Source organism: Monodelphis domestica, chromosome 3, assembly GCF_027887165.1.
Source record: "Monodelphis domestica isolate mMonDom1 chromosome 3, mMonDom1.pri, whole genome shotgun sequence".
NCBI classification, from domain to species: Eukaryota; Metazoa; Chordata; class Mammalia; order Didelphimorphia; family Didelphidae; genus Monodelphis; species Monodelphis domestica.
In genome coordinates, this window is record NC_077229.1 from 60,686,033 (window position 1) to 60,713,110 (window position 27,078).

At 42.0% G+C, this 27,078-nt stretch overlaps 1 protein-coding gene and 1 pseudogene across 5 annotated transcripts in view; one reads left to right on the forward strand and one right to left on the reverse strand.

The window, feature by feature from the left end:
• The first annotated feature begins 2,638 nt into the window (after positions 1-2,638).
• Positions 2,639-27,078, forward strand: part of LOC100618312 (zinc finger protein 420-like) — a 30,252-nt gene continuing 5,812 nt past the window's right edge. The window contains exons 1-4 of one of the 5 annotated variants that reach the window (XM_056821957.1): positions 2,639-2,819; positions 6,424-6,546; positions 13,473-13,599; positions 15,025-15,120. In XM_056821957.1, the coding sequence (XP_056677935.1) occupies positions 6,442-6,546; positions 13,473-13,599; positions 15,025-15,120 (328 nt within the window). In that variant the 5' untranslated portion in view covers positions 2,639-2,819; positions 6,424-6,441. Of the gene's footprint in view, positions 13,600-15,024; positions 15,121-27,078 lie in introns of all 5 variants that reach the window. The other 4 variants (XM_056821963.1, XM_056821959.1, XM_056821958.1 and 1 more) reach the window with 4 other exon arrangements.
• On the reverse strand, positions 19,918-20,651 carry LOC100027756 (thioredoxin-dependent peroxide reductase, mitochondrial-like; annotated as a pseudogene).

The following is a 27,078-nucleotide window of genomic DNA, read 5'->3' on the forward strand; positions in this document are numbered from 1 at the left end:
TCAACAAGGAATCTAGGAATCCCAAACTTGTGGCCTAGTGGGATCTGGTGAACCCCAAGTTTCAGGACTAGCTTATAGGTTGGAGACCCCAAAGCTTGTCCTTATTCCCTTTTCCCATGGGAATCTACCCTGAAGGGAATCCCAGGCTGGCAATTTCAGACTGACTGGGAGACCCTCAGGGGAATGACAATCCTAGTTGGGTGAGATAAGGACCCTTTTGGTTTTAAGTAGTGTCCCCTATGATCAGACCCTTTCCCAAGAAGATCCAGGCCAGGGCAGGAACCATCCTTTAGTATCCATGTAAGTAGCCTCTTCTACACCCTGGCCTCTAGCTATGATTCCTTTCCCAAGCTTGAGGGTATCCTGTCAGTGTAGTTTGAACACTCCCATTTTCCTTGTAGCTATAGTGATGTCAATCATCTTTCCCTGCCCCTGGATTCCCCAAATGGTATATAGGTTCCCCAAATCCTTTTGTTCCCTGGAGTCCATCTAGCGCATTGGCACTCCCGGGGGTTAGTGACCAGAGCGGCCAGACTCTGTGCAGTCATGTGTGGCACACAGCTCTACTAGCACTGAACCCCTTTTTGCCCTTGATTAAAAAGTGATTTTTGCTATTTAACAGTTCTGTGTTTTTTCCAGACAACAGTATGTATTATTAACAAATAATACTGGTTCCATTCATTGAACTTCTGGGTGTCTGGACTCACTTTATGAAGTGCCCCACTTCATTGGCTCCTTAGCTGGCCTTGTAACTTCCTACTTCCAGGCTTCAGGTCTCCTACAATTCTAATCCCCAGATGGCCCCTTATTGTGGGCCTCCCATTCCCTTGCCCCCACCCTCATAGGGCCCTACAATCCCCCAGGAGCTCTCTGCTGCCCCCATCTCCCTCAGGCAGTATCTATTGGGGAGGGGGGTGGAAAGACAGGGGGAAGGGTCTGGAGGACTGTGGGGGAATGAGACTCTTTCCTGCCTAGCCTGGTGGGTGGTAGCCCAGGGGAATCCCAACCCTGGGGTGGAGTCTAGAGGTTGCGGCCCAGTCTAGGGAGAGAGAGGGGCCATCACTCTTGTCCTTGTGTAAGAATGACTTCTCAATATATCTGTGGATATATTTGTGGGCATCTATTTGAGAAACTTGAAAGGTTTTTCTTAAATGAATTTTTGACTTCTAATGTTATTTTTTCTACCAAAGAATTTATTACATATTTTTCCAATTCCATGCAGAAAAAAAAATTTAACATTTGTTTTCTGACATTTTGCAATCCAAATTTACCTCTAGGCCCTTTCATTGATCCTCCCTTCTATATTTTAGCCAGGACCAGATCTTTTGATGATTACTGCTTGATAGTACAGTTTAAGATCTGTTACTGTAGGAAACCACCCTTCACTTTTTTCCACGAATTCTCTGGATGTTCTTGATCTCTTGTTCTTCCAGATTAACTTTGTTATTATTTTTAGTTCTATAAAATACATTTTTGGTTGTTTGATTGGTGTTACACAGAAGAAATTAACTGAGGAAGATTGGTCATTTTTATTATATTTTTTGATGTTTTTCCCAATTGTTTAGAACTAACTTTATTTGTGTAAAAGGTGTTTTGTTATTTTGTTCATATCATGCCTGTTTGTTGTGGCAAGTCAATTCTTAGGTATTCTATATTGTCTGGAGTGATTTTAAATGGAATTTCCCTATCTAAATCTTGTTGCTTGATTTTGTTGGAAATATATAGAAATGTTAATGATTTATGTGGGGTTATTTTGTGTCCTACAACTTTGCTAGTTATTCTTTCAATGAATGTTTTAGTTTATTGTTTAGGATGCTCTAAGTATACCATCATATCATCCGCAAAGAGTGATAGTTTAGGATCAACATTGTCTACCTAAACTTCCTCAAATTCTTTCTCAACTTTTATTGCTGAAGCTAAATTTCTAGTACAGTATAAATAGTGAGAAAGGCTTCTAAGTTGTCCCCATTGCAGGTGATACTCACCCATGGTTTTAAATAGATACTACATATTATTTTAAGGAAAGCCCCATTTATTCCCCTACTTGCGAGTTGTTTTGTTTTGTTTTTTAAACACACCTTCGGTCTTAGAATCAATACTGTATATTAGTTGCAGGTAAAAGGGTGGTAAGGGACTTGCCCTAGGCTAGAGAGGGCACACCAAGAGATTGGGAATAGACACCACAACAACAGGGGCGTGTCCAGAAACACGTGCGCAAAAAGGGGATGTGGCTAGAGAAGGCGGGTCAAGAGGGCGTGGCTCTCTCCTTCTTTCTGCCTGTGGCTCTTTTTTCCTGTCCTCCTGCAGATTCCCTGGAGGTCTGCAGGCTGTGGGGAGCCTGGCCACGCCCCCATTTCTTTTCTACAAGCCTAGGGGGAGAAGAAAATATGCCTGGTGCGCCCGCACTGTTTTAGGACGAAAAACAGCTTGGAATTCGGGACGTCTGATGTCCCGCTTTTCTTTCTTCCCGAAAGTCTGGGAAACGGAGCGCCTTAGATAGAGCTGAGGGGGCACAGGCACCACAGACCCTCTGACCCAAGGGGAGGGGCGGGGGCGGAGACCGGGCCGGCCCTCCGTAGGTGTAGAAGAATGAAGGGGAGGGAGGCGGGGCTCACACTGGAGGCTCTGAAGGGAGACTCTGGAGAAGGGGAGAGGGAGAGGACATAGGCCCGCCCGAAGGGGCAGGACCGGGCAAGAGGACTTCCGGGAAACCGGAAGTTAAGCTCCTACCCAGTCCCCCTCCTCCATTTCCAAAGATTTTCACGCCACCCCTCCTTAGCCGGCCTTGGAACTTCTTGCGGCCCGCGCCTGAGGCCTCGGTAATCATGAAGTGTTGGCAGGGGACCGCTGAAAAGGGGTGCCGGAGTGGGGAGTGGCCAAAGGTAGAGGAGCCTGGCTCCTGCTGAGGAAGGGGGGAGGGCTGGAGGCAGAGAGTACTACTGAGTTCGAATTCTCCCTGTAGGGCAGACCACCTCCTGCCAGTGCCTCCTTGAGCCCAATTCCTGGACCCCCCCAAGCCGGGGACCCCTCCTCTCCCCCCCCACTCTGGAGATGGATGGGGCTGGCTGGGTTGCGAAAGGACTAGGGGCCTGAGAATTTTCCTGCAGCTTACAGCATATCCACAGGGCTGCTCTGGTGTCTGACCGGGGTCGACTTTAGCCTCCGGCTTCCTTTTCGGGAGCTCCTTTCCTGCTTAGACGGAGGTTTTCAGGAGGGCCAGTACTGGATGCAGTTTTTCTGCACCCTGTAAGGACCCCGGAGTCCTGCACCCCATACCCCCAACTCCTTTCCCCACCGCCACTCCCCACCCCCTCTTCTCCTGTCCCTTAGGCAGCCTTAACTTTAGTCACCCCAAGCATGCTTATTCAGGCTAAATAAAGCAATAACGACCAGAGAGAGGGCTGAGAGTAAAGGGGAGTTAAGGAGGGCTTCCTGGAGGAGGGGAGATTGTCATTTGGACTGTAGGGAAGCTGGGGAGGGCAGTGGTCTGAACTGAGAGTCTGTCAGCCACCCATCGAGGACAGGCAGAGTAGGTACTCCTGGCCAGGAGCTGGAGGTGCTGTTCATGGACCCCCAGGAGGCTGGTGTGTCCCTGGGCAGAGGGTGTGGCAGGGAGGAGAGGGATGGGGTCATTAGGGCTGGGAATGTCAAAGAACATCATTGAGGATATGATGGGGGTGCCTGAAGAACATCACCTCAGGGGTTGAATGGAGGCTGGTTGGAAGGGGGAAGAGAGCCTAGGAGGCCCTGCAGTCAGGAATGCAGGGTTGAGAGGAGGAGGAGGGCCTTCCCCACAGGGAGGACTGCCCTCTTGCAAAGGGAGCCCCACCTAGGCAGCTGGGGAGCATGCCAGGCCTGCAGGGAGCAGGGCCTGAGTTCTAATGTGACCTCAGACCCTTCCTGTGCTATTGCTCCCTCTTTTGTCTTTGAACCAAGAGCCTGTCCTCTCTCCCTGGAGGGGCTTCCTGGCTGAAGATCTACCCCCTGGAGGCTGGCTGCCCCCCTGGAGCATTGGGAGGGACCTCCATTACTCCTCCACCCTCAGCCCAAGGGGGCCTTCAGCAGGCACTTGAGGACTTCTGGGATGGGAGAGCTCCCAGGTTGTCCTCCTGCAGCCCCTACCCCTGAGAGCATGGCTTTGGCTTTGGGCCAGTTTCTTCTCAGATGCGACCCACCTTTGCATCTTGGCCACATCCAGGCCCTGTTCCTGGTTATCCCCATGCCCCCTCTCCCCTTCCCTGTCCCTTCCTCCCCCTTCACCTGTCTCATTCAAACCCCCAGGTGGCCCCTCATTGTGGGCCTCATTCCCTCAGCCCCCACATCCCCTCTCCATTGGGGCCCTGCTCTCCCCCAGGAGTTCTCTGCTGCCCCCACCTCCCTCAGGCTGTATCTAGGCAGTCTAGGGGGAAGGATTTTGGAAGGGGGCTCTCTCCTGCCAAGCCTGGTGGGTGGTGGCCCAGGAAGAATCCCAACCCTGGGGTGGGGTCTAGAGGTTGGGGAGGGGTCTAGGAGGAGAGAGGTGTCATTCTAGGGGCCCAGGGATTCCTGACCCAGGTGTCCTAATCCCTATCTCCTGCTTTAGAGATTCCCCTGTGCTGCCCTAAGACCCAGCTCTCTGTAAGGATCCCTGAGCTCTGCCTTCCTGCCCCCGGACTCCCCAGGAGCCAAAGCCCTTTCCTTGCCCCCTTCTTTGGACCCCTAGTCCTTGGACTGATCCCCATCAGGGCCCAGGCCTTGGACTCCCTGGATCCAGTTCCCTTTAGGGATTCTCAGCCTCAGCTGTGCCAGAGGGTCCTAGGTACCCTCTCCAGCTCCAAGGGAGACCCTAGCACTCCTTCATCCTGTTTCCCCAGGCTCAGTTGCCCCTCCGGGAACATTTGATTCTCTCCAGGGTGCCTGCCCTCCTTGCCAGGAGCTCTGTTGTACTGTGTGCCTTCCCAGCCCTTCCCTTAGCTCCCCTTCCCCATGGTTCCCTGCTCCCCTTCTGGCAGAGCCCTCAGATCCCTTCCCTACCTAGGTGTTTTAGGCTCCCACCCTAAACACTGGGGGCTCCCCCTGGGCCCATCCCATATGGGATCCCATGGCCCTGCTGCCTTTTGGGGCTATGGGAGGATGGGAGAAGGCAGAGGGCAAAAGAGAAGTAACAGAAGGAGGGGCTTATCTGCCCCTTCATACCTTCTCTCCCCAAGCTGCCCCCACCTCCCTCTGCTGGTAGCAGGTTTTCCCCTGAGGGTAGGCCTGGCCCTTGGTGACTCCTGTGGCCCCTCACCCCTTGTGGGGCAGCTTCAGGCCTGGGAAGAGAAGAGAAAACCTCTGCCCCTCTGGGTCCCTTCTCCCTCCCCAGCTCAGGGTGCAGAGGCCAAGGGCCTGACCCCAGGAGGGATGTGGCTGAGCCAGACCCTGAGCTGGGAGGGAGATCGGGTCCAACCGAGAGCAATTGACCCAGAGAGTGAGGCCAAAGGCAGAGAGGAAGATGGGCTTTTCTACTCTGGGAGAAAGAGAGGGACTGTCCCAGAAGAGGGCCTCCAGGCCAGCTCCTGGTGCTGAGAAGGGCAGAGAAGTCAGACATTCCCTGGGCCAAGGGAGGCCTGTTGGGAAGAATTTTTACTGCAGCTCCTTTCAGGAGGTCATAAAGAGGGGGGAGGGGGCAGTACCCTGAGTGGGGAGATGTTAAGAGGAATTCTTTATTACTTTTTCAATTTAATGGGGGACCTGGAGGTCCTCTTACCCTAGAGATATCTTGTGATTAATTAGCCCACAGTTCTAGGAGTAGAAGCCATAGAGACAGGAAGTGAGGTAGGAAAAGGGCATAAAAGGTGCCAGTATCAGTTGGTCAGTCTGTCAGTTGCTGGCAGGTGGGGGGACGTTTGCTGCTGTGGGTTGGATTGGCGGTTTGTGGTTAGTTTCTGGACCATAAAGATAGGGCTGAGCTTACTGAGAGGTGTTTTTGGCTTTAGCCTTTAGAGGGCTTTTGGGTTTTGGTTTGGGCTGTTAGGGTTTTTCTTCCTTGAACTTTTTAGAAGGTGGCTGGTCTTTGTGACAGACCTAATTGGAGTTGGATTAAATACTGATTGAGCTGGTTTTGATTGGGTTGGAACTTTGTAGGATGGTTGCTATTATTAGCAGTAGTTATAGGCAGTTTTAGGTAGTAAATATAAGTAGTTATAGGATCGCTAATATATAGACATTGGGAAATTTTCTTTTTCTGCATCTTTCCTATATTTCTCTCCTTTACTATATTCATTTTACTATATTCTTTTAATATATATTTTCATTAAACTTAATTGTTAAAAGCTGTTAGAAGTTTTTTTCCTCTGGCTTAAAGGGGCAATATTTATTTACAACCCTTCTATATTCTCATTAAAACTTAAATTATCAAAAGCTGCTCTTTTTTTGCCGGAACTCCTACTTTAACCCTCAAAGAGAAAAGGCCAGGAAAAGATGGAGGAACTTCACCAGATGGCCTCTCGGGGGCTACTTTGTTGCCTCTACAGGGAGCCAGCAGTCCCAGGGATGGCCTTTGAGAGGGACAGACTCTCAGCCCAGGTAAGTTCATTCCAGCCCCAGATGGGAGCCCCAACAACCAGTGAGGACCTTCCATGGCTTTGACAGAAGATGGGCTGGGAAGCTGCTTCCTCCTTCCTGCTGAGCCATTTCTGTACCCACACCCAGGAAAAGAGGAACCGTACTTTCCAACTCTCTTCTTGGCTTTGTCTCTTGGGCAGCTCAGACCCCAAGAGCTCCCCAGAACACTGCCTCTCATGTTGGATTTCTTCCTGGGCACAAGTGAGCATCGAGGATGACCACTAATTCCTTCTCCTTCCCTGCCTAGAGATGGTGGTAACACTCACACCCTCTTCCTCTGCTCCTTTTCACCTGTTCCCTCTTTTTTTTTTTAATTGAAAATTTTTATTTAATTAATTTACTTAGAATATTTTCCCATGGTTACATGATTCATGTTCTTCCCCTCTCCTCATTGGACCTCCCCCCACCCCAGCCAATGAGTAATTCTACTGGGTTTTACATGTGTTGTTGATCAAGACCTATTTCCATATCATTAATATTTGCATTTGGGTGATCATTTAGAGTCTACATCCCCAGTCATATCCCCATCAACCCATGTGATCAAGCAATTGTTTTTCTTCTGTCCACAGTTCTTTCTCTTGATGTGAATGGCATTCTTTCTCATAAGTCCCTCAGAATGGTCCTGGATTATTGCATTGCTGCTAGTAGAGAAGTCCATTACATTTGATTGTGGCATACTGTATTAGTCACTGTGTATATGGTTCTCCTGGTTCTGCTTTCACTCTGCATCAGTTCCTGAAGGTCATTCTAGTTCATATGGAATTCTTGCAGGGCATTATTCCTTTGAGCACAATAGTATTCAACCATCAACATATACCACAATTTGTTCAGCCATGCCCCAGTTTAAGGGCATCCCCTCATTTTCCTGTTTTTTGCCACCACAAAGAGAGAGTCTATGAATATTTTTGTACAAGCCTTTTTCCTTATAATCTCTTTGGGATATAAACCCAGCAGTGGTATGGCTGGATCAAAGGGCAGACAGTCTTTTAAAGCCCTTTGAGCAATGTTCTAAAATGCCATCCAGAGTGGTTGAATCAATTCAAAACTCCACCAGCAATGCATTAATGTCCTGATTTTGCCACATCCCCTCCAACATTTATTACTTTCCTGTGCTGTAATCTTAGTTAATTTTGCTAGGTGTGAGGTGGTACCTCAGAGTTGTTTTGATTTGCATTTCTCTGATTATAAGAGATTTAGAACTTTTTCATGTGCTTATTGATAGTTTTGATTTCTTATCTTAAAATTGCCTATCCATGTGCTTTCTCTATTTATCAATTGGGGTATGGCTTGTTTTTAGTACAATTGATTTAGCTCCTTATGTATTTGAGTAATTAGATCTTTGTCAGAGGTTTTTGTTATGAATTTTTCCCCCTATTTTTTCTCTTCTAATTTTGATTGCATTGGTTTGGTTTGTACAAACCCTTTTTAATTTAATGTTATCAATATTATTTATTTTATATGTTGTAAGTTTTTCTAATTCTTGTTTGTCTTAAAATCTTTCTTTTCCCATAGATTTGGCAGGTAAACTATTCTATATTGGCCTAATTTATGAATAGTTTTCTTCTTTATAATCAAGTTAATCACACATTCTGAATTTATGTTGGTGTAGGGTGTGAGATGTTGATCTAAACCTAATTGCTCCCAAACCATTATACAACACCCCTCCCCCACTGACTCCTGTTCCCTCTTGAGTCTGGTACAGAACAGATCCTGAGGGTATCCCCTGGTCCCTGCTGTCCTCAGGGAAGCCATTGTTCCCTGGTGCTGCTCACTGGCTTCTGTATCAAGTCTTTGAGTCTTCCCAAGTCACTCTAGCTTGTTTTTCTTTCCCACTTCTTAGCCCAAGTCAGCCAGTCTGGAGGAACACCCTGGTTTATACTGGGCACTACTTAGCACAAAGGAAGGGAGAAACCCTTGGCTGCCCTCCCACTGCCTGGATAGACTGGGGAAACTCCTCAGCAGCTATATCCAAACCAGCTCTGTGAGGGCATGATCAAGGCAGGCATTGTGGGAGGGAAGTCTCTAAGGGTTCTGGGGAGATCATTGGTTCTGGAGGGGAGTATTCACCTGGGACTCAAAGGAAGCTCAGAGTCAGGAGGGGGACATTTCCTACAGGGGGACAGACAGTCCCTGGAAAGGCCCAGAATTAGACCATGGAAGGTCTTGGCCAAGTTTCAGCCAGGAAATCAGTGTCCCTGAGTCAGAGGAGGAAAAGGGAGTTGTGAGGGGAGAGGAAGGGCCGGGAAGGTCAGTATATGCCAGTGGAGCCTGTTGTAAAATCTGGTATTGGGATGCCCTCTGACCATAATGTGCCCACATGAGATTGCAGCATTGTTATTAAGACATGAGACACAAGTATTTATTGACCAAAGGATTATTAGGTATGAAATAACACTACTAAACAATAAACACTTCACACTAAAACGCTGTGGAATACTTAATCCTGCCACTTTACTTCCTGATTTGCTAACCTCTGGAGAACCTTTACCCCATTGTACATCTTTAGTGTCCATTGTTGATAAACCTCATAATGATTTACTGGACACCCCATTGGATAATTTGGATTTAATAATATTTAGAGATGATTCTTGATTTATGAGAGGTGGCGTGCATTATGCAGTAACTGTAGTAGTTAATGAATTTGAAATTGTGATCAGCTTCCTTACCCTCAAATGTAAGAGCACAAGGTGCAGAACTCACAGCATTGAAACATGCCTGTATCATTGCAAAGGACAAAAGAGTCACAATCTACTTAGATTCCTGCTACACCTTTGGTGTGTCACGCTGTTGGCATGTTATGGCTCCAAAGAGGATTTTTAACCTCATCTGGAAAATCTAAGGCAAATGTAGGCATTATTAATGAAATTCTTTATGCTGTCCAGCTGCCCATAGCCATAGCTGTAGTTAATTGCTCTGCACATACAGGTGGCACTGACCCTGTCTCTACAGGAAATGACCGAGCAGATTCCATTACAAAGATAGCGGTCATAGAAGGGCCTGAATTAATTTTAACATTAACAACCACTGATGACTTAAATTTATCACTTTCCTATAATGAAAAGGAAGTGGAAAAATGGAAACAAAAATTTAAAGCATAGCAGATTAATGGAGTATGGGTGTCATCTGAAGGAAAACCCTTGCTCCTTAGGAGTTTTTATCAACAAATTTGCCAATGTATTCATAAAAATGGTCATTTTGTCACCCAGGGCATCGTGAACTCTTTTAAAAAAGTATAGATAGCCCCTGGTATAACTACTATAGCCTCAAAAGTTTGTGCAGCCTGGCTTTTGGTGGACGTCCTCTCACCTACACACCATTTGAGCATTTATAAATCAATTTTATCTCTATGCTGACAGCTGGATAGTATGAATTTTTTCTGGTCATAGACGATCAGCTGACCAGATGGACTGAAGCATTCCCTACTGCTCAAGCCACATCTGCTTTTGTTGCCAAAGTCCTTTTAAAAGACATTATTCCCTGCTTTCGCCTACCAGCACATATTGACTCAGATATAGGAACTCATTTTACTGATTCAGTCTTATCAAAAATTTATTCATGTTGGAGATAACTCCTAAATATCATATACCATATCATTCCCAGAGCTCCAGCCAAGTTGAACAAATGAATAAAGAACCTTAAAACTATGATTGGAAAATTGTGCATGGAGACTCATTTGAAATGGCCTGAAATTCTATCTCTGTCCCTATTTTGTCTCAGAAGCAGACCCAGAGGTGATTTACATATCTCACCATCTGAGATGCTATTTGGACATTCACCTATTCAGGCACAACCATTTATCCCTGGCTATACCTCATTGTTAGGAGGGGATACAACCATTGCTACATATATCAGACAATTATAAACAAAACTGCGAGAACTCCATGACTCTGGAGCTGTTATTCAAGCAGGCCCCATAGACTTCTCACTTCATGATTTAAACCCAGGTGATAGTGTATATATAAAGAATTTCAAACGTACTGGGTTGACTGAAACTGCTTATGATGGACCATTCCAAATCCTACTAATTACACCGATAGCTATTAAAATTGGGGAGAGGGACTCATGGATTCATTGTAGCCATGTAAAACAAGTACCCTCTGTTGATAATGAATAATTGACTATATTGGTAGTGTTTAACTATTGATTATGATAAGACTTCCTTATTGTTGGGTTTGTACTATTTTGTTGCACTTTATTCGTGCCATACAGTATTTTTTTTCTTTCTCTCATTTTTGCATTTGAAGCACATGTAATTATATTGAAAAGATTTTCTTTTAACTATTTTTGAAATAAGCTAAGATATCCATTTACTTGGTATAAAAATGCACACCCAAAAGCTTTAGACTATGGAAACCTGCCACTTATTGATAAATGTTATGGGCCTATGATTAATGATTGTGTCTGATTCTAGAAAATGGGATCAAAAAAGGAGCACAGACTTTATCTACATAGTGCCATAGAAGCACAGATTTAACCTGAAAAGTGCCAAAAGAGCACACAGGTACAAAAGAAACCAATCCATGTAGGATTGATGAACTTCTACACCAATATGAAAGGACTTGAACCTAGTGTGAGACTCAAGGTTGAGGACCTTGACATATGTTAAGATGCAGAACTCCTTGAACCACACTCCTTGTAAAATATTTTCTTTGAAAGTACCTAACAATTAGGTAGTCTGGCTCCCCTATCCCTGAGAAATGATGAAATATCAGACCAGGAAATGACATTTCCCTTTTTACACAAAAATCTAGTTCTTTTTCTCTCTTATAATATGGCAACTTCCTGTATTCTTGGCTGCAAATGGGTAAGTGAAATATTACTGTATTCTGTCCTACAAGCTTGTGGGATAAGATAAAAATTGCTTTAATTGGACCCTAATAACTAGGGCCTGTTATGAATTTATTCTTTTTAATTCAGAAATTTTATGTAAATAGTTTTTGATATTTTGATTCTGATTTTGACTTTATTTCTCTCAAAAGCTTAATTCTTTTCCTCTATTTTTCCTTTATGTTTTTGATTTTTCTTTTGATAATTGACTCATCACCTATAATACAACCACATTGAGTTGATCCATGTGTTGATAAATACCCTCTTCATGGGGGATGGTATTGTATTGTTATTTTTTTTAATCCAAGATTTAAATTTTGTTTGAGAAGAATTTCAGGAAAAGAAGTTTGTTAACTCCTTGAATTCAGAAGAATAAAGTCTTTGAAAAAAAGATGCTTGCAGAAACCTACACTGCATCAAGAAGATCCAGAATACACTTTGGGGTGGAATCGATTGAACAAAAAGGGAATTGAACATTTGTGTAAATGTATATACTTTTATCCCAAAGGGGACTGCCCCGTAATTTGGCTTTTTGTCAGTTTGCCTAGCAAAACATTGGTTTTGCTTCCTCTCTTTTCTGTTTCTCTCTAACTATTGTAATTTCCTCTTAGAAATTGAAATATTGTATACATCTGTAGTTAGAAAGTTTTTACAACTATAAGATGATTCTTCTAAATGATCAATGGGGAGACTAGTCTCCCAATGATCATCATGGAGGAGTATGAAGATTGGATTTACCTATCTCCTGATTGTAACAATGAAGATAAACTTAGCTCTTCCTTTATTGTGAAGATTGAATTGTAATCCACAATCTGTTTTTAGATTTTAATCCTCAAAAGGTGATAACTCAGTATTTTAAGTAAATCTATCCATTTTAACTACAAAAAGGTGTTAAGTCACTACAAAAGGTGAACTAACCAAAAAAATGTGTTAAGCTACCCAAAAAGGTATAATATAACCAAAGAAGGTGTGAACTAAAGAGTGGACAGTCCTGGAGAAAAGTGTCTGCTGTGATTGGTAGACGTGAAAATTTAGGAGAGGTGACACAAGGGGAAAAGGTCTTTAAAAAGAGGACCAGAGGCCAGAAGAAGATATTCAACTGAGAAGATCTAAGAGCTCTCTGACTCAGAGGACAGACTGGAAGACAGACACTTGAGGAGTGACTGGAAGACAGACACCCAGACTTCTTTCCATTTAGACGGTCACTGTTGGTGAGTGAAAGGCTGACTTAGTAACCCTGCCTTTCTCGGAGGTGTAATCTTCTGAGAAAGGTCCATCATCTTGAGACTCTTTTCCCTGATTAGGGCCTTAGTATTTCTACCTGGCTCAGAGGAAGCAGGGGTTTCCTCTCTCTCTCTCTCTCATTCCTTAATATCTTCGCTCTATTGTAAATAAACGACCATACATTCATTTTACAATTTAGAAATTAAATCCCTGGTGACCACCTATGTAAATAATCAGAGTCCAATCACAATTAAATTTAACATAGATCACATTCTTGATTCAGCTTGCTCAGACTGCGAGTGCCAGAGATCAAGATATCAGGAATACTCAGAGCAAAACCTCCAGCCCGGAAAGCCAGTTAGTTCTGGGTGTGTGGGAAGGGGTACAAAAGCCTCCTCTCCTTCCCTCATTTCCCTTTTACATTCCCCAGCTCCTTCCTCTGTGGCTTGGGCAGTGGCATGTTGATGATTCTCACACTGATGATGCTGGCTGCACTGGGACATAGCAGCAGGGCAACAGACATGTTACTCTGTGACATCTACATCACACCTCTGGGGTCCATGGGAAAGGTGCAGTAGAAGTCCCCTAGATATTTCCATTCACACAATAGAAACTCCTTGGAGTCCTTCCACAGCATCATAGAGCTGCTTTGCTCAAACTTGCATTGGGCTCTTAAAGACTTGGCTTCTAGTGCTGGCTCTGACACTGACAAAGGGCAGGATTTTTGGGCCCCTCCTTTCTCTGTGTATCAGTTTCCTCCTGTAACTGACCAGAGGTGGGCTCTTCATTCTGATGTGGCTTTCAGCCCTCTGTCCTCTTGACTTGGGTTGCTCTAGGAGGTGGTGACATTCAAGGATGTGGCTGTGGACTTCACCAGGGAGGAGTGGTGCCTCTTGTCCCCTCCCCAGAAGGAGCTGTACAAGGAGGTGATGCTAGAGAATGCCCAGAACCTGCTCTCTGTGGGTAAGGAGCCCTCTCCCTGCTGCCCCAATCTGCCATCCAAGGGAATATGGTCCTGAGCAGGAGTCAGAGTTGGGAGCAGTTGTCAGTCATGAGGTAGGGATGAGGGCGGGTATGCTGAGTTCCAGAGCTAGGGCCATCCTGCTGCCTGGTTCTCTTGTAAAAAGACTATGAATTATGTCATTGGACCTTAGAGGTTCTTTTGGTGCTTCTGAAGTCTGAGAACAATTGAGAGTTGGAGAATCTCAGACGTGGAATTAATCTCAGAGCTGATTCCATCTCACCTCTCTCTGACCCAATATTAGGTTTCCAAACCCATCTCGGAAAACTGTTCAGGAGGGTTTTCTTCCTACCCTCTCCCTCTCTGGGGTGGATCCAGTCCTGGGGATCTGTTTCTAAATTCTCTTAAATTCATAGCTCATAGCTAATCAAGTGTTCCCAAGAGAGATGGTTTATTGTTCGTCTTCCTTCCTATTACCCTAAGCCTCCAGCAGAGTCAGTGAGGAAGGGAAGGAAGGAATAAAGCATTAATAATGAACTGCTCTTGGTCTGTCGAGGTTTTTCTCAGTAATATTATGGTATTTCTTCCTCACGTTCATCTTCCTAATTCAGTGACACAATTATCCACATTTTACAAATGAGGAAATAGATTCCATTAAGTGGCTTGTTCTGAGGCACCCATATAGGAGCTGTTTGTGGTGAAATGTAAACTGAGGCCTTCCTGCCTCTAATCCCAGGCCCCCTGCCCCCGCCCCTTTCTAGCTGCCTCTCATTTCCAGATAATGGAAAACTATGGACTGAGTCCAGCCTTCTCTGGAGAAAATGCCCCAGAACCTAATGTTCTGGTTCCTGATTGGTCCCAGATCTCTCTTCTCCCCACCCTAAATGCTGGGGAGACTATCCTCCAGGAGGCCTTATAAGCCTCCTACAGGCCCTGCTTGTCCTCTGTGATTGTCAAGATGAATGAACAGGCTGAGAGGTAGCATCAGGCCCCAGGAGGATTGTTGAGTTCCCCTGGAGAGGAGACAGAGACTCCCCAAGAGAAGAGTCCACGAGTCTCAGAGATCAGGGAGGGAGGAGCAGGCAAGGTGATGGGAGAAAAGCCATTCCCTTGAGTTCCTTGTGTCTGGGGCTAACCCTTGAACCCAGTTTGGGAGTTTAGGAGTTTCTGTCAGAAAGGACCAGAACAGGATGGGGCAGGGAGAAAGGGGGAGCTGTTGCGTATTCAAAGTCCCCCAGCAGTGTAACAGTCACATCCTACCCTGGGCTTCTGCATTACAGACACTGAGTGATGAAGGTAGACTCCTGTGGAGACTCCATCATGAGATTCTCTGACTGGAGTCACTGCATTCTCCAACCTTTCCATAAAGAGAACTATGTGATGAGCTTTTCTCCAGCCTCCTGCCTGACTGATTCTCCCTTTCCCAGGGCTTTTAGGTCCCCCAGAAGATGTGATCTCTTATTTGGAGCAGAAGGAAGCCCCATGGATGCTGGAGCAAGAAGACCTGAGGGGCTGCTGCCAAGGTGAGGGAGGGTAAAAGAGGTGTGGGAGAGCCAGGTTGACCAGAGGCTTCTGTGTGCTCTGGTAAAATCAGGGATAGATTTGGTGGCAGTAGGACCTGACTTGGAACTCTTCTTCAGAGGTCTTAGCAGGAGCTCCCTAGGCAAGTCACTGAATTTACAGCCCCAGTTTCCCCATCTGTAAGATGTGGCTGTTAGGACCCCCATTTCTTTCTTTCATTGTTTATTTTTTCAGGCATAATTTTTTTATTTGGTCAGTTACAAACATTATTCCTTGGTTACAAAAATCATTTTCTATTCCTCCCTGCCCTCCCCCAACCTCTCCCATAGCTGACGCCCAGTTCCACTGGGTATTACATGTGTCCTTGATCAGAACCCATTTCCATGTTGTTGGTGTTTTCATTAGGATGTTCATTTAGAGTCTACATCTCCAATCATATCCCCCTTGACCCATATAATCAAGCAGTTGTCTGTCTTTGGTGTTTTTACTCCCATAGTTTTATGTTCTTATTCATAGTTCCCTCCAAGTTGTTCAGGAACACTGCATTGCCACTAATGGAGAAGTCCATTACATTCAATTGTACCACAGTGTATCAGTCTCTGTGTATAATGTTCTCCTGTTTCTGCTCCTTTCGCTCTACATCACTCCCTGGAGGTTGTTCCAGTTCCCATGGAATTCCTCCACTTTATTATTCCTTTGAGCACAATAGTATTCCATCACCAACATATGGCACAATTTGTTCAGCCATTCCCTAATTGAAGGGCATCCCATCATTTTCCAATTTTTTGCCACCACAAAGAGAGCAGCTATGAATATTTTTTTACCTGCCTGGATTTGGAATCAGTACCATATTTGTGCCATAAAAAGAATTTGGTAGAACTCCCTCTTTGCTTATTATGTCAAATAGTTTGTATAGTATTATGAATAGCTCTTCTTTGAATATTGTTAGAATTCACTTGTGAATCCATCAGGCCATGGGGATTTTTTCTTAGGGAGTTCTTTGATGGCCTGTTCAATTTCTTTTTCTGACCTTGGATTATTTAAGAATTCTATTTCTTCTTCTGTTAATCTAGGCAATTTATATTTTTGTAAATATTCATCCATATCACCTAGATTGGCATATTTATTGCTATATAATTGCGCAAAGTAGTTTTTAATGATTACCTTAATTTCCTCTTCATTGGAGGTGATTTCTCCCTTTTCTTCTATGATACTGTTAATTTGGTTTTCTTCTTTCCTTTTTTTAATTAGATTGACCAGTACTTTTTCTATTTTGTTTGTTTTTTCAAAATACCAGCTTCTAGTCTTATTTATTAGTTCAATAGTTTTATCACTTTCAATTTTATTAATTTCTCCCTTAATTTTTAGAATCTTTAATTTGCTTTTCTTCTGGGGGGTTTTAATTTGTTTACTTTAAAGTTTTTTTGATTTGCATGTCCAATTCATTGACCTCTGCCCTCCCTAATTTGTTAATATATGAACTCAAAGATATACATTTTCCCCTGAGTACTGCTTTGGCTGCATCCCATAGAGTTTTAAAGGATGTCTCATCATTGTAATTTTCTTCAATGAAATTATTGTTTCTATGATTTGTTCTCTAACCAATTTTGGAGAATCATATTATTTAATTTCCAATTACCCATAAATATCCAATTTAATATCCAATTACAGTCAGGAAGGCCAGTAGTGTGTAACTATGAGGCCTTCTCCCAGTTAGCAGCTACTCTCTTAGGAAACTAGGAAATGAGTCAGTCCTTTTCATACACCCAACAAAGTCATCCAGTAATCAGAATCTATGTTGAAGCTGAACTCCAAGCCCACAATCCAAGCTGTAGTCTCCTGCAAAGCTCCCTTGAAGACTCCCCAGTCATAAGACAATTTCCAGAAGACAGACTATCTTATCCAAGACCATCTCCTCAAACTCAGTTCAGGATTTGCTTTTATGGTGACTCCTTATCTCTTTCCCTTTTAACAGAAGCCAATCACAGCTTCTAAATAGTCTAGCAGTGACCAGGGGGCAGTGTTTGTGGGAAGCAGTTCCCACTTTCTTGAGAGGTGAATACTCATTGAATGAGTTCATAGTTTCTGAAAGAGTGAACTCTTATGAGAATTCAAGTTTCTGGCTGAGTTAGAAAAAAGGGTGGAGCTCTCCAGGTATCTTCCTGGCTTCTCATCTAGCACAAAGTATTCAGTAAGTGGTTTTCAGCTCCTCCTCCTAGTTCAACCTTGTGTTGATTCAATCAAAATGTAGACAAAGGAGAGTTAATTCTGTCTTCACAATCTAGTGAGGTATTTAAGTTAGTGTTAAGCAAAATTTTAACTCCAAATAAGCACAGAGAATAAAGGATTTCCTTTTCAGTGGTGTAAACTCAGAATAAACAAAGAACCACAAATTTCCTTTCCCACCAGAAACATGTATGAGTGATTGCTCTGTGCCTGGGCTTAGTTATAGGGGACATAAAAGGCTACAGTGGACATCTGCTGCTCTCTGAAGCTCACCCTCTGCTGGAACAGATAGCAGCATGACAGCAGTTCTGTAGAAGCCTTCTATATCCCAGCTCCAGGGCAGCCAGTCAAGAGAGGGAAGGTTCTGAAGGGAAGGAGCACTAGAGGGATCTAATGGGGGCAGTGGCCTGGGGCTTCAGGAGAGCCAGACTGAGAATTCTGGAGGGAAGTATAGGAGAGAAAATAAGGGAAAGGCAGTTGTACAATTCACTGCAAATGGCCATCTCTAGCAATTTAGCCCTGAACCCAAGGAGGGCTGTAGAATAGTATTTCATGTGGAGGAAGAGATCAAGTGAGAGTATTTGGAGCATTGGGAAGAAATGGTTCATTGGTTCCCAAAGGAAAAGAGTCATTAGCTCATTAGTGTGGAAGAAGCTGAAGATGAAAGAACAACGGAGCCCCTGCATGGAGGAATAGATGGGCTTAGATAAGGGATAGGGTGTGCTTCTTTGGGCATGGAAAGAGATTTTCTTTAGCTTGAGGAATGTCCTTTTTCTCTGATCCTTAGGCCAGTGAGCAATAGGAGGCAGCAGAGCTGAGTGAGATGTGGAGGATAAGAGAGGTCTGCAGACATTCAGATTTTGTTTAGTGAAATATGAGGGCCAAGCTCTCAGCTCAGAAGGTGAGGCAGGGGGTGGGAATTAGCCATGAGGCAGAGCTGGAGACCAGGGAAATATTAGGTAGGCTACTGTGGTGGGTGGCAAAAGGAATCAATGAGGGAGATGTCAGAGGATTGCCTTGCCAAGATGAGGACTCAGCTGAGGTCAGAGAGCCTCAATGTTGAGTGGAGTCAGGCAGCTGGTTTCTTGATTTTTCTTGTCTCTATTGACCTGCAGCCAATGAACAGGAATGAAAACTGCTGCTGTTCTTGGAAGCAATTCAAGGCTAAGCTTTCCCTAAATCATCAGCCCCAACCCATGTCCTAGTCTCTGTGGCGCGAGGATTGATCTGTTCTTGGACAATCAGTTGACTACAGCACCTCACTTTAGAGAGATGAGAGCCTGTAGTGAAACCTCTGTATTCTTCAGGATTGGGTCTGCTCTAGTTCCATTGGAGTTACTGTTGACTGCTGAGAAATAAGTGCCAGAGAGACAGAAACATGGCTGAGGCCCAAGCATGCATTTGCCATCTAGGAGAGAGACCAGAATGCAAAGATCCTGGTAGATCTTGGGCCTGACCTAAGTCATGGGCTCACTCATTAAATATGTATTAAATAATAAATATGCTCTAGAAACCCTGCTAAGGCCTGAGCTTGCAAAGGAAGGGAAACAGCTATCTGAGCTGTTCTGGAGCTCACAATCTAGAACCCAGACCTGGAGGTGGTTTAGAAAGGAGCAACAGCAAATCAAGAAAACATCTAATGCCCAGTGGACTTACGCGTTGGCTATGGGGGGTGGGGGGGAGGAAAAGAAAATGATCTATGTCTTTAACGAATAATGCTTGGAAATGATCAAATAAAATATATTAAAAAAAAAAAAGAAAGGAGCAACAGATCCTGAATCTCACTCTTAACATGATCCACAGAGAATGGATCGTTGGGGAATGTTAATGTATTTATTTTTATTTTATTTTATTTTTTTACTTTAATATATCTTAATCTTGATCAAAGGCGTATACAGAGTTATTCTTCTGAAGGAAATATAAATATTCAACAATCATTTCCAAAGTTGCCTTATATGCAACTTGGAGATTCAACAGATATTCTTATATATATATATATATATATGTATATATATATATAATTATATTAAACAGTATGTGAAATGTATCAAGACAAAGTTTACTTAAACATCAAATAATGGTGAAATGAACCCCTTTATTAAAAATCCCTGGTCTGCCCACCATGATTAACTAGGATAAATTACCACTGTGTTGGATTTTTAAAAACAAATGCAAGACCTCTAAAGTTATCTCTAATCACAGGACATTCACTTTATGGAGGAAAAAAAGGTTATAGTTTAATTTTAAAAAACTGCATAGAGGCAATGAAAAATTTCTTTAGCCTATAAATTCACAAAGTGAGCCTTTATATTTGAAAGAAGATGTCTAATATATAGGAAGTGCAATTCATAAAAAAGAACTATGGGAAACACAAAGATCTGTTACTAAAGGAATCTTTGAACTAACAATAACCACTAAGGTCAAATAATTTTTAGGGGGACAGTTATATGAAAACTGAGCATTTGGGGGTGATATTTACAGACACAAGCATAAAGTGTGTATATTCTACTCTTTTATGTGCAGTAAATTTCTTGCAATTTATCGTAGATTCCAATTTGTGGTTTCTTCATAATTTAAAAAGTCACACAGGTCTTCAATACATGGAATAGTTTATTCACTTTTTCAAAGTACTCTTTGGAAACAATAGGAGATGACTTCATTGTAGGTGAATCTGGTTTCCAATTTGCTGGACAGATTTCTCCACTCACTTCCACAAACTGGAATGTCTTCACCAAACGAAGAGTTTCTTCTACACTTAAGCCCACAGGGAGATCATTGATACTTATGTGTTTAATAACTCCATTATGGTCAATTATGAAGAGACCTCTTAATGCAACCCAAGGTCCTTCAAGCAGCACACCATAGTCCCAGGAAATTTGTTTGGTTAAATCTGATAGGAGTGCAATATTCATATGGCCTAAGCCACCAGTCTATCTTGGTATATTTATCCAGGCAAGATAGCTAAATTGGCAATCCACTGAAACAGCAATCACTTCACAGTTCACATCATGAAATTCATTAGCTTTGTCATTAAAAGCAACGATTTCTGTTGGACATACAAATATGAAATCCAGAGGGTACAAGAAAAGTACCAAATATTTGCCTTTAAAGTCAACAAGTCATCATTGAATTCTCCATTGACAACAGCTGTATCCTTAAAATGTGGAGCTTGTTGGGTGACAGCAGGCACATAAGCTGAAGCACTGGTGCTGAAGGCCAATTTTGGACTGGCAGCACTTGTGAGCATTATGTTGGCTGGAAATTTGTTTCTGGTAGCAACAGACCTAAAGGCTGCAGAAATTCACAAGGAAAAATGAGCTCACATGCCGAGCAACCAAAGCCCGATGTAATCTCACGTCTGCCACCATCTTCTAAGCGTGGCTAGAAATGCATTTAATTCAACAGTGAAATCAGGAACTAGAAAAGTGAAGAGAATGATAGTTTTAGGAGAAAAGTAATTAAAGGAGGAAATTATCCAAATTCCAATGATAAAAATAAACATTAACATTTGTATATGGCCCCTAGTATATGTTATACACTTTATAAATGTTATCTCATTAGACATTCATTGGAACCCTAGGAGTCACTTGATTATGTCCAGATTATAGTTGAGGTACCTGAGACCCACAGAGCTCCTGTTGCTTGCCCGGGGTTAAAAGTCCTACCATGTTTCTGAGATGCAATGAGAATTCATCACCAACTGTATTCAGTTTTTGAGAATAATATCATGAAAAAGTGAGTATCTATATAAGGTGGGAAATGGGAAGAAAATTGTATGAGCTTTTGTGCCCATTTCCTTACAAAAGCATCATAGACTCAGCTTACTGTATGAGACATTTTTAAATATGAGAAATTCCATGTTTTTGTTTAAAATTGTATTTAGTAGAATGATTTTATGTTAGTGAAAATGGGCCTTTAAAGAAAAGTGTAATGGCTGCTGTTAAGGACTAGGTAACAGAACAAAATCTTTTATGCCTTTGATAAATGCAAAAAAGTGCTAAATTTTGTTATCTAATCTCAGATACTGGAACAAAAAATAAGGTCGAAGTAATGATCAAGGGAATTACATAATGCTTACAGAGAGGTTAGATATATTTAGTCTAAATGCACTCAGTGGTTTCATACCTAGGAAGAGGATTGAATGTATAGACAATGAAAATGAAAGCAAAAAGATTGAAACTGAATTTTCTAGTACTGTGGACAGAGCGTACCCAGCGACAAGATTTGGTCTCAGCTGCCAGGATTTCAGATTGTCACTCATCCAGCCTTTCTGAAGTCATGGTCTGAGTCAGGATTGTAATAAAGCTAACCTATCCAAAATCCCAGATTTGTTATGAAGAGCTAATGAGATCACTCGGGAGGCTCTTTGTTATTTAAATTGTTCTTTAGATTTTATGTAATGGCATTTTCTTTTTTTTAAAAAACATTATTTTATTTGGTCGTTTTCATACATTATTCACTGGAAACAAAGATCATTTTCTTTTCCTCCCTCCCTCCCCCCCACCCCCCAGCCTTTCCCTCTCCCATAGCTGACGCATGATTCCACTGGTTATCACATGTGTTCTTGACTGGAACCCATTTCCCTGTTGTTGGAATTTGCATTATAGTGTTCATTTAGAGTCTCTCTTCAGTCTTATCTCCTCCAACCCTGTAGTCAAGCAGTTGCTTTTCATCGGTGTTTTTACTCTCACAGTTTATCCTCTGCTTGTGGGTAGTATTTTTTTTTAGATCCCTACAGATTGTTCAGGGAAATTGCATTGATACTAATGGAGAAGTCCATCACCTTCGATTGTACCACAATGTATCAGTCTCTGTGTATAATGTTTTCCTGGTTCTGCTCCTTTCGCTCTGCATCACTTCCTGGAGGTTGTTCCATTCTCCATGGAATTCCTCCACTTTATTATTCCTTTTAGCACAATAGTATTCCATCACCAACATATACCACAATTTGTTCAGCCATTCTCCAATTGAAGGGCATCCCCTCATTTTCCAATTTTTGGCCACCACAAAGAGCGCAGCTATGAATATTCTTGTACAAGTCTTTTTGTCCATTATCTCTTTGGGGTACAAGCCCAGAGGTGCTATGGCTGGATCAAAGGGCAGACATTCTTTTATCGCCCTTTGGGCATAGTTCCAAATTGCCCTCCAGAATGGTTGGATCAATTCACAACTCCACCAGCAATGAATTAATGTCCCCACTTTGCCACATCCCCTCCAGCATTCATTACTTTCCATAGCTGTCATGTTAGCCAATCTGCTAGGTATGAGGGGATACCTCAGAGTTGTTTTGATTTGCATCTCTCTGATTATAAGAGATATAGAGCACTTTTTCATGTGCTTATTAATAGTTTTGATTTCTTTGGCTGAGAACTGCCTGTTCATGTCCCTTGCCCATTTGTCAATTGGAGAATGGCTTGATTTTTTTGTACAATTGATTTAGTTCTTTATAAATTTGAGTAATTAAACCTTTGTCAGAGGTTTTTATGAAGATTGTTTCCCAATTTGTTGCTACCCTTCTGATTTTGGTTACATTGGTTTTGTTTGTACAAAAACTTTTTAATTTGATGTAATCCAGATTATTTATTTTGCATTTTGTAACTCTTTCTAATTCTTGCTTGGTTTTGAAGTATTTCCCTTCCCAAAGGTCTGACATGTATACTATTCTGTGTTTACCTAATTTACTTATAGTTTCCTTCTTTATGTTCAAGTCATTCACCCATTTTGAATTTATCTTGGTGTAGGGTGTGAGGTGTTGATCTAAGCCTAATCTTTCCCACACTGTCCTCCAATTTTCCCAGCAGTTTTTATGAAATAGTGGATTTTTGTCCCAAAAGCTGGGATCTTTGGGTTTGTCATATACTGTCTTGCTGAGGTTGCTTGCCCCCAGTCTATTCCACTGATCCTCCTTTCTGTCTCTTAGCCAGTACCAAATTGTTTTGATGACCGCTGCTTTGTAATATAGTCTGAGATCTGGGACTGCAAGACCCCCTTCCTTTGTATTTTTTTTCATTATTTCCCTGGATATCCTTGATCTTTTGTTATTCCAAATGAATTTTGTTATGGTTTTTTCTAAATCAGTAAAAAAAATTTTTGGAAGTTCCATGGGTATGGCACTAAATAGATAGATGAGTTTGGGTAGGATGGTCATTTTTATTATATTGGCTCATCCTACCCATGAGCAGTTAATGTTCTTCCAATTGTTCAAGTCTAGTTTTAGTTGTGTGGAAAGTGTTTTGTAGTTGTGTTCATATAGATCCTGTGTTTGTCTCGGGAGATAGATTCCTAAGTATTTTATTTTGTCTAGGGTAATTTTGAATGGGATTTCTCTTTCTAGTTCTTGCTGCTGAGCTGTGTTGGAATTATATAGAAATTCTGATGACTTATGTGGGTTTATTTTGTATCCTGCAACTTTGCTAAAGTTGTTGATTATTTCGATTAGCTTTTTGGTTGAATCTCTAGGATTCTTTAAGTAGACCATCATGTCATCTGCAAAGAGCGATAATTTGGTCTCCTCCTTGCCTATTTTGATGCCTTCAATTTCTTTTTCTTCTCTAATTGCTACTGCTAGTGTTTCTAATACAATGTCAAATAGTAGAGGTGCTAATGGGCATCCTTGTTTCACTCCTGATCTTAATGGGAATGGATTTAGTTTATTCCCATTGCAGATGATATTAGCTGATGGTTTTAGATATATACTGTTTATTATTTTTAGGAATGACCCTTCTATTCCTATACTTTCTAATGTTTTTAGTAGGAATGGGTGTTGTATTTTATCAAAGGCTTTTTCTGCATCTATTGAGATAATCATGTGGTTCTTGTTGGTTTGCTTGTTGATGTGGTCAATTATGTGGATAGTTTTCCTAATGTTGAACCAGCTCTGCATCCCTGGTATAAATCCTACTTGATCATGGCGGATGACCCTTCTAATCACTTGCTGGAGTCTTTTTGCTAGTATCCTATTTAAGATTTTTTCATCTATATTCATTAGGAAGATTGGTCTATAATTTTCTTTCTCTGTTTTTGGCCTGCCTGGCTTTGGAATCAGTACCATGCTTGTGTCGTAAAAGGAGTTTGGTAGAACTCCCTCTTTGCTTATTATGTCAAATAGTTTGTATAGTATTGGGATTAACTGTTCTCTGAATGTTTGATAGAATTCACTTGTGAATCCGTCGGGCCCTGGGGATTTTTTCTTAGGGAGTTCTTTGATGGCCTGTTGGATTTCTTTTTCTGATATGGGATTATTTAAGAAAACTATTTCTTTTTCTGTTAGTCTAGGCAATTTATATTTTTGTAAATATTCATCCATATCACCTAGGTTGGTATATTTATTGCCATATAGTTGGGCAAAGTAGTTTTTAATGATTGCCTTAATTTCCTCTTCATTGGAGGTGAGATCCCCCTTTTCTTCCTTGATGCTGTTAATTTGCCTTTCTTCTTTCCTTTTTTAAATTAGATTAACCAGTACTTTGTCTATTTTGTCTGTTTTTTCAAAGTATCAGCTTCTAGTCTTGTTTATTAGCTTAATAGTTCTGTCACTTTCTATTTTATTAATTTCTCCCTTAATTTTTAGGATCTCTAGTATGGTTTTCTTCTGGGGGGTTTTAATTTGTTCATTCTCAAGTTTTTTTAATTTGCATTTCCAATTCCTTGGTCTCTGTCCTCCCTAATTTGTTAATATATGCACTCAGGGATATGAATTTTCCTCTAAGTGTACTGCCTTGGCTGTATCCCATAAGGTTTGAAAGGATGTTTCGCCATTGTCATTTTCTTCAACGAAATTGTTAATTGTTTCTATGATTTCTTCTCTAACTATCCGATTTTGGAGTATCATGTTATTTAATTTCCAATTAATTTTTGATTTGGGTCTCCATGTACCCTTGCCGATCAATATTTTAATTGCCTTGTGATCTGAAAAGGCTGCAGTTAATATTTCTGCTTTTCTGCATTTGAGTGCCATGTTTCTATGACCTAGTGTATGATCTATTTTTGTGAATGTGCCATGTGGTGCTGAAAAGAAGGTGTATTCTTTTTTGTCCCTATTTATTTTTCTCCATATGTCTATTAACTCTAATTTTTCTAAGATTTCATTCACCTCTTTTACCTCTTTCTTGTTTATTTTTTGGTTTGATTTATCTAAATTTGATAGTGGTTGGTTCAAGTCTCCCACTAATATGGTTTTACTGTCTATTTCCTCCTTCAATTCTCCTAGTTTCTCCATTAAAAATTTGGATGCTATACCATTTGGTGCATACATGTTGATTAGTGATATTTCCTCATTGTCTATACTCCCTTTTAGCAGAATATATTTACCTTCCCTATCCCTTTTGATCAGGTCTATTTGTGCTTTGGCTTTGTCAGATATCATGATTGCAACTCCTGCCTTCTTTCTATCAGTTGAGGCCCAAAAGGTCTTACTCCAACCTTTAATTCTAACCTTGAGAGTGTCAACCCGTCTCATATGTGTTTCTTGAAGGCAACATATGGTAGGGTTTTGGGTTCTAATCCAATCTGCTATTTGTCTACATTTTATGGGTGAGTTCATCCCATTCACATTCAAAGTTATGATTGTTATTTGTGGATTAGCTGGCATTTTGATATCTTCCCCTAGTTCTGACCTTTCTTCTTTAGCTTTCTCCTTTTGAACCAGTGATTTACTTTAGGTCAGTCCCCCTAGTCCCCTCCCTTGAGATGCTTCCCTTTCTAGCCCCTCCCTTTTTATGCTCCCTTCCCCTCCCCCCTCTCCTTACCTCCCTTTTTGTACTCCCTCCCCCTCCCCCTCATTAATTTTCCTTTCTTTCTTGCCCTAATGGATAAGATAGAATTCAGGATCCCAGTGGATCTAGATGTTCTTTCCTCTCAGATTTGATTTCACTGAGAGTAAGGTTTAAGTAATTCCACTTCACGCTCTCTTCCTCTCCTTCTCATATGAGAGTTCTTCCCCTCCCCTTCCCATGTGTATCTTTATATGGGAAAGATTATTCTATTGATTCCCCCCCTATTTCTTGAAGTTAATCTTAGTATTATTGACGGTTCCCCCCTCCCTTTTCCTTTCTTTGCCCCCACTTTCCCCAAATCTTCTTAATGCCCCAATCTTTCCCTATGCATGTTTCTTCTAACTACTCTTATGATGATACAATTTATGAGAGTTACACAAAACATTTTCCCCACATATTAATATATATAATTTGATGTAAATGTAGTCCTTATAGAAGAGAGTTTGACTTAAAGAAAAAGATAAGATTTATCTCCTTTTCCCTTTCTTTCATATTTACCTTTTCATGTTTCTCTTGCTTTCTGTGCTTGGATATCGAACTTTCCACAGAGCTCTGGTCTTTTCTTAGCAAATGCTTGGAAATCTTCTATTTTGTTGAATGCCCATACTTTCCCCTGGAAGTATATAGTCAGTTTTGCTGGGTAGTTGATTCTTGGTTGGAGACCCAGCTCTCTTGCCTTTCTAAATATCATGTTCCATGCTTTGCGGTCTCTTAGTGTGTTAGCCGCTAAGTCATGTGTGATCCTTATGGGAGCCCCCTTATATCTGAAGCTCTTCTTCTTGGCTTCTTGTAGGATTTTCTCCTTTACTTGGAAGCTCTTGAATTTGGCAATTACATTCCTACAGGTTGTCTTTTGGGGATTTAGTATAGAAGGTGTTCTATGAATCCTTTCTATTTCTATTTTGCCCCCTTGCTCCAGAACGTGAGGGCAATTTTCTTTTATAATCTCCTGTAGAATAA